The 7,523-nt window shown below is 38.5% G+C and overlaps 1 protein-coding gene across 1 annotated transcript; it reads left to right on the top strand.

Annotated features, from left to right (window-relative positions):
* Positions 1-1,695: 1,695 nt before the first annotated feature.
* Positions 1,696-4,979, top strand: LOC309808859 (uncharacterized protein; the record flags this gene model as incomplete). The annotated part of the gene is made up of 1 exon (XM_082629437.1): positions 1,696-4,979. Exon 1 carries the CDS (start codon positions 3,552-3,554, stop codon positions 4,977-4,979), a length of 1,428 nt encoding a protein of 475 aa, XP_082485563.1. The 5' UTR covers positions 1,696-3,551.
* Between the last annotated feature and the right edge of the window lie 2,544 nt (positions 4,980-7,523).

Raw genomic sequence — 7,523 nt, 5'->3', positions numbered from 1 at the left:
CCTGCACAAGACAAGTCATGGCAGGTTTGTAATTTTGGCTATGGAAAAAAACAGAAACATATACGCACACACATAATGCATAATCCAATTTAAAAACCTCTTCTTGGATGTGCAATGATAACCCTGGCTTTAGTAACAATAAATCAGACAACATATTTTACAATTACAGAACTGAAGAATAACTGTATATAACCTATGAGCAAAAAGCATCACAAAATGAATCTCAGTTCATAATTAGCAAGGGCGGCAGGGGCGTGTAAACCTCACAAGCAAAACCTGGTGGAGCTCAGAAATGCACTGCATTCTTCTGATCATGATCTTCAGCTCCAAATCACACTTGAAACTAGTTCAAAGGGGAAAACAAAATAGAAGAAATGTAATAACTGTTAGTTTTAGAGGAAAAAAAGACAAGTCTAAGAGGATACAAATAATAAAAACTTTCAACAATGTGTGAATACAGAATACATACTAAAAACCTATCATGAAAGTATGATGGTCAAGAACCCTCGCAGTAAAAGGTCAGACAAAAACCAGAAAAACGGATCATGAATTCTAGTAGTTCTGGGGCTGAACAACCTACTCATTTAAACCAAAGGGATCATCACTAAAGCACGGGTATTAAAAAATATTACATGAAAGGAAACTATCATGAGTCTTTTGTTTAAGTGTTGTGTGGACCATCACATTAAAATAACTGGAGTCTTTCAACACCCCCATGACACACAGAAATAGCAAGTCAGACATACGGATCTGACAGGATATGATACAACCCTTACAAGCTCTCACTACAGAAGAATGGACACAGGGTATAATTAACCAAATAGCCAAATTAATACAAACAGCCAGTAAACCTCACCAGTCAATCAAATGAATACAAAATAAAACACAATGTGGTTATTCTCCTATCAGATGAAGCCAAGATTCTGTAAGAAAAGCCTTTAAATAATGTCTATACCCTTTGGATCCAACAACTCTCTTTCTAAGAATTTAACCAAAAGAAATAGAGATATAGGTAAGGATATATATCAGAGTACTATTTGTAACTGAAAAACTGGGCAAAGCTTATATACAAGAATGGATAAGCTATGTGCACTGTGGCATATTCATATAATGGAATACTGAACAATCACAAAAAATGATGCAGGAGATGCAAATTTACTGACTTGCTAAAATGCTCATACTAAATTAATTGAAAAAAGTTATAAAATTTGGAGTAATCCCACTTGCATAGAAAATGGAGAGGTACTCATTTTTGTAGTTTTACATTTTTTTACAAGTGCTACAGGCCAGTGTTTGTGAGAGGCAGGCTTCGCATCTACTGTTGGGGTGGACTACAAATTGGCATAGCCTTTCTGGGTGGTAATTTGGCCATGTGTATCAAATGTCTTAAAAATAGGTCACACTTAGTCATTCCACTTGTAGTACCTTATTTTACAGAAGTAATCCCGATGGACACAGAGATGTATATACAACGTATTCACATTGTTTCTGACAGGGAAAAGCAAACTGTCTAAATAGAATTGCAAAGAATCGATTAAACTATGGGACATCAATACGACACAATACTACATGATACATCATTAAGTGAAAAAAGCAGGAATATGAAATAGCAGGTATACTACAATTCTATTTTTGTAATCCCTAAGTGTACATATATATTTGTAGAAAAAAAAAGACTGAAAGTATATACGTCAAAATGAACAGTGATTATATCTGGGTATTAAAATTATAGGTAATTGTTCTCTTGTTACTCTGTATTTTCTATAAAGGATATATGCAACTCTTAGAGAAAGTTTAAAAGCAAAATAAAAGCTATCAGTACAATGAGGCTTTAAAAAATCCTATCACAATAGTATCATGCCAAAAGCTAAGCATATTTCATATTAAAAATTCAATATTTTCAATTTTAGAATTTCCCTCTAAGCCATAAATCCTCACTAAGAGATTCTGCCAAAGCACTTGCACCCAGGTCACCAATGAGCATGTTGCAGTTCAGAGTGATGCGCCTCAAACCAGTCATGCAGTCAAGATCACGTCTCCTGGAATGAAGACTCTCAGCCCAGGTTTCTTCATGCCTTCTGGTAGTCTGATACTTCAAAGATTTAATGGGATGAAATTAAGATGCTTGAATAAGGAAACAGGGTGTGCCTGAGTATGGCTTATTCTGTCAGAGATTTACACACACACACAGATCAAGCATATATGCCAGGAGCATCAACCTGAGAAATTCAACAGTCACTTCTGGTTTACGAGTCCAGTGACCCAGATTCTGCTCGGTCAGTGATTAGATTCTAGCCACTGCATTTCCTGTTTCTGAACACTTATGTAAAGTTGGACAACTCAATTACAGTCTATGAATTATTTTCCTTATCTTCTAAGTCAGGGAATTGGTTCTAAATCCTATCTTTGCTGAGGCCCTATATTTCATCATCCTGTCCTCCAATGGCCTCCAAACACCTGACTGGGCAAACCATAAGAAAACTTTTTAATATGCATCTTATTTATTAACAAATTATATACACAAAGTTCCATACATAGAATTTATGTACATGATAAACTACACAGATTTTTAAAAATAATACAAAGGTAAAAATGTTCTCATATTTTCTTTTCCTAACTCCTAAGGCATTATTTTATTTTATTTATTTTTTTATAAAGATTTATGTATTTATTTATTTGTTTGTTTGTTTGGCTGTGCCGGGTCTTTAGTTGCAGCATGCCGGATCTTTTAGTTGTGGCATGTGGGCTCTTAGTTATGGCAGGCACGTGGGATCTAGTTCCTTGAGCAGGGATCGAACCCAAGCCCCCTACATTGGGAGCACATAGTGTTAACTGCTGGACCGCCAGGGAAGTCTCAAGCATTATTTAAAAAACTATATTTACAAAATGTATCTCACATGCTACCTTGGGTGTGCACACAAGCTTTAGAGGCCTGGACTATGCAGAGCCAGTTTGATGTGCCTTGGGAAAATAATGGTTTGACATTTAAGCAAAAGTACTGTCTTGAAGACATTCAATTCTTTATGTTCATAAAGTAAATTTTGGTAACAGGGAACACTGACTGTCAATGAAAAAAGTCTTATTACATTCCTGAAAAAGTAAAAGACTCAAAGTGCCTTTGTTACTCTAAAAGGAAAATCATTAGTGTCATTTTTCTATTAACAATAACTTATTAAAGCTCCAAGCAGAAACAACAGCAATCACTTACACAGTGCTTAGTATGTGCCAGGCACTATTTATACAAATAAGTGCATTTAAACCTCATAATGAGGCATAGAGGTTAAGTGATTTGCCCATGGTCACTAGCTATGAAATGGGAGAAAGGAATTCACTCTGTCTACAAGAGGCGGGCAGGTCAGGCGTGGATCAAGGCCGGAGAGGACGACACCTCTAGGCCACAGCAAGTAAGGGCTGAGTGCGATGCCCCAACCGAAGAAAACTGCCCCACACCGAGCGGTCTCCTGACACCCCGAGCAGGTGCTGGCCTCCGAAAACACGTGTGGGAGCAGTGGGGACAGAGCTCCTGAAGCAAAAAGGAACCGCAGTTGATTATGGAAGATTCTCACAAGAATAACGCTTCAGAGACAGCACCTCAGTCTGGTTCAACAGTTCAGGGAGCTCATATTTCTCATATTCCTCAACAGATGTCATTAAGAGGATCTGCGCCAGTGACAATTGTACCTCTTCCTGGAGAGCAAGTACAGGTTCAGGGGGTCATCCAGACAGCTCAGTCTTCTGTAATTCACCCACCACACGTGCAAACGGTATCATCTTTATCAGAAAGTGAAGAGTCTCAGGACTCATCTGACAGCATAGGCTCCTCACAGAAAACCCACGGGATCCTAGCACGGCGCCCATCTTACAGAAAAATTTTGAAAGACCTATCTTCTGAAGATACACGGGGCAGCAAAGGAGACGGAGAAAATCCTGGAGTTTCTGCTGTCACTTCTATGTCTGTTCCAACTCCCATCTATCAGACTAGCACCGGACAGTACATTGCCATTGCCCCAAATGGAGCCTTACAGCTGGCCAGTCCAGGCACAGATGGAGTACAGGGGCTTCAGACATTAACCATGACAAATTCAGGCAGTACTCAACAAGGTACAACAATTCTCCAGTATGCACAGACCTCTGATGGACAGCAAATACTTGTGCCCAGCAACCAGGTGGTTGTACAAACTGCATCAGGAGATATGCAGACATATCAGATCCGTACCACACCTTCAGCTACTTCGCTACCACAAACCGTGGTGATGACATCTCCCGTAACCCTTACATCTCAGACAACTAAGACAGATGACCCCCAACTGAAAAGAGAAATAAGGTTGATGAAAAATAGAGATCCTGTAATGTGGAGAGCTGTGATTGGAACTAATAACATAGATGGGCGTCAGCCACACTCCAAGATGATGAAAGTTAAAGCGATCATTATCCATCCAGACTTCGATGTGGAATCTTATGAAAATGATATTGCGCTTTTTCATTTAAAGAAAGCAGTGAGATATAATGATTATATTCAGCCTATCTGTCTACCTTTTGGTGTTTTCCAAAGACTGAACCGAAACACGAAGTGTTTTATAAGTGGATGGGGAAGAACAAAAGAAGAAGGTAATATTACAAAAAAATTACACGAAGCAGAAGTGCACTATATTTCTCGAAGTTTTTGTAATTCTGACAAGAGCTATGGGGATATAATTCCTTACACTTCATTTTGTGCAGGTGATGAAGATGGAGTTTTTGATACTTGCAGGGGTGATAGTGGTGGACCATTCATGTGCTACTTACCAGAACGTAAACGATATTTTGTAATGGGAATTACCAGTTACGGATATGGCTGTGGTCGAAAAAATTTTCCTGGTGTCTACAGTGGGCCATCCTTCTACCAAAAGTGGCTGACAGATCACTTCTACCAGAACTGGAAGCAGGCTCTCGAAGAGATATTTGCACAGTCATGCTCATGGCAGCATTATTCACAATAGCCAAAATGCAAAAGCAACCCAAGTGTCCATCAACAGATGAATGGATAAACAAAATGTGGTATACACATACAATGGAACATTATTCAGCCTTAAAAAGTAAAGATATTGTGTCACATGATACAACATGGATGAACCTTGAGGACATTATGTAAAGAGAAATAAGCCAGTCACAAAAGAACAAATATTGTATGATTCCAATTATATGAGGTATCTAGAGTAGTTAAATTCATAGAGACAAAAAGAATGGTAGTTGTCAGGTGCTGGGAAAGGGGGAGAAATGGAGAATTACTGTTTAATTGGTACAGAGTTTTGCATGATTAAAAGAGTCTGTGGATGGCTGGTGGTGATGGTAGCACAACACTATGCATGTACTTAATGTCCCTGAACTGCATACTTAAAAATGGTTGATTGTAAATTTCAAAAAAAAAAAAAAAAAAGAAATGGGAGAAAGGAGATTTGAACCTAGGCCATTTGGCTTCCGCACCCAAGTTCCTGACTGTTTTCTACCTCAGGGGTCAATGGACTTGCCCTGTACAGGCTCAAAGAATTTTTCAATTTTTAAAATCTAAATTTAAACATTTCCAGATTTGTGGGCTATACAGTTTCTGTTGCAACTACTCTGCCCCACTGGTGTGGGGTGAAAGGAGCCACAACTACCATGTAAACAATGGGTGCGACTATGTTCCAGAAACACTTCCTTTACAAAGCCAGGCGACGGGCTGGATCTGGCCCACCAGCCAGAGTTTACCTATCCCTGATCTGCACCATCAAACTATTAAAAAGCCTTCATGTCAAATTATTAACTAACTTTAGGCCTAAATACAGTCATTATAACCACTGTAAAGTTGTTAAGGCATTATTTTAAAAACTGTATTTACAAATTGCTGATGTACTGACTTTTATTAGTTTAAAAACTACAACAGCTAATAAACACTTGATTCATTTAAGTCTTGAAGACTAGAATGGCATAGTTTCTTCACAGTATTACAATAAATGTTTTCAGTAAAAAAACATACATAAAAGTATTATTAGGTATTATATATTAAGTCTCTTATTTCTAAAATTAAGTGGACTATCTTTACTAAATGGTAGAATCCCAAACTGAAAACTGGTCATATTCTTTCAGCAAAATGAAAGCTGCGCTCACATGTATTAAAAGACAAAAATTAGGGCCTTCCTGGTGGCGCAGTGGTTGAGAGTCCACCTGCCAATGCAGGGGACGTGGGTTTGTGCCCCGGGCTGGGAAGATCCCACATGCCGCGGAGCGGCTAGGCCCGTGAGCCATGGCCGCTGAGCCTGCGCGTCCAGAGCCTGTGCTCCGCAACGGGAGAGGCCACAACAGTACCACACACACACACACAAAAGACAAAAATTAACTGCCCTCTGTATCAATATATTAATGTGTTTCAATCACATATGTTTTCATGAAAGTTTAAACATAAAATCACCTTTAAGATCTAGGCCATGGGATCTGCTCCATGCCATGTCAGAACACACCCCGTGAAGTTTACTTAACTTGTCTTAAGTGTGATAGAATTCTTTATACCTTGACAAATAACTAAAAGGAAAAAAAAAAAAAAACCCCCACACACAATAAGATGAAGAGCCTATACATTTGTCAATCTTGACTTATTTGCTTTTCTTGAGTCAGTTGGAGGTTTATAGCCACATTCTCAAAATCATTAACTACAATCTTCCCAAACAGGTAATTGACGAACAGATGCATTCTAAAACTTGTCAGTAACAAAGCGCTATTCCAGTTTACAGCAAGAGTTTAATTCTATTTAGATACTAAAACTGAATACACTGAATACTGCAAACGTTATTCCCAACCACTCAGCAAAGTACTACATACCTTTTCAGATATAGGAAAAAAAAGAAAAAAAAGAAAAAGCATACGATTCTTCCTATTTTCATTTCCAAAGATACGTCCCAATCTTAATGATCAATCAGCGATTTCAACGTCAACTATAAACCCAGTATACTGCTGCTGTGCAGTGTACTAGAGCAATGGAAGAGAGAGGACCTCAAACCCTCTGTTCCCTCAAATTCAAAGGCAGGCTTCCTGACCCCTCCAGACCACTACTGGACACAGGGAAGGCACACTAATGTTTCAGGACCCCAACCAACAGTCACCTGCTTTGTGATTACTTCCATGACACACCCTCACCAACACCACTGAGTTTGCTGCTCCTACAGGACGTTACATGTATTTCCTATTTTAACACATACCACAGTGCATCATAATTATGATTGCAGATAGATGTTCTAACAATTGAAAGAGAATGATGACTTTTTTGCTCTTTACATCTTGCTATTTCCCTTCCCATAATATTTCTTGAAGAGAAACCATAAAATATAGACAAACACAAAAAACAGAAAATATACAAAACGTGTGCTTTGCACTTTAACGCAAACTTAAGTAAAATTAGTTCTGACAGTATCCAGCATGACAAACTTCCATGGTACAAATGAGAATGGACCAAGGTTTGAGCAGGTACAGGAGACAATCCAGGCATGAACAACACCAAGGAAAGGTAGACA

This window comes from Mesoplodon mirus, assembly GCF_964341445.2.
Source record: "Mesoplodon mirus genome assembly, chromosome: 7".
Taxonomy (NCBI): Eukaryota; Metazoa; Chordata; class Mammalia; order Artiodactyla; family Ziphiidae; genus Mesoplodon; species Mesoplodon mirus.
This window is presented reverse-complemented; position numbering and strand designations above follow the sequence as displayed.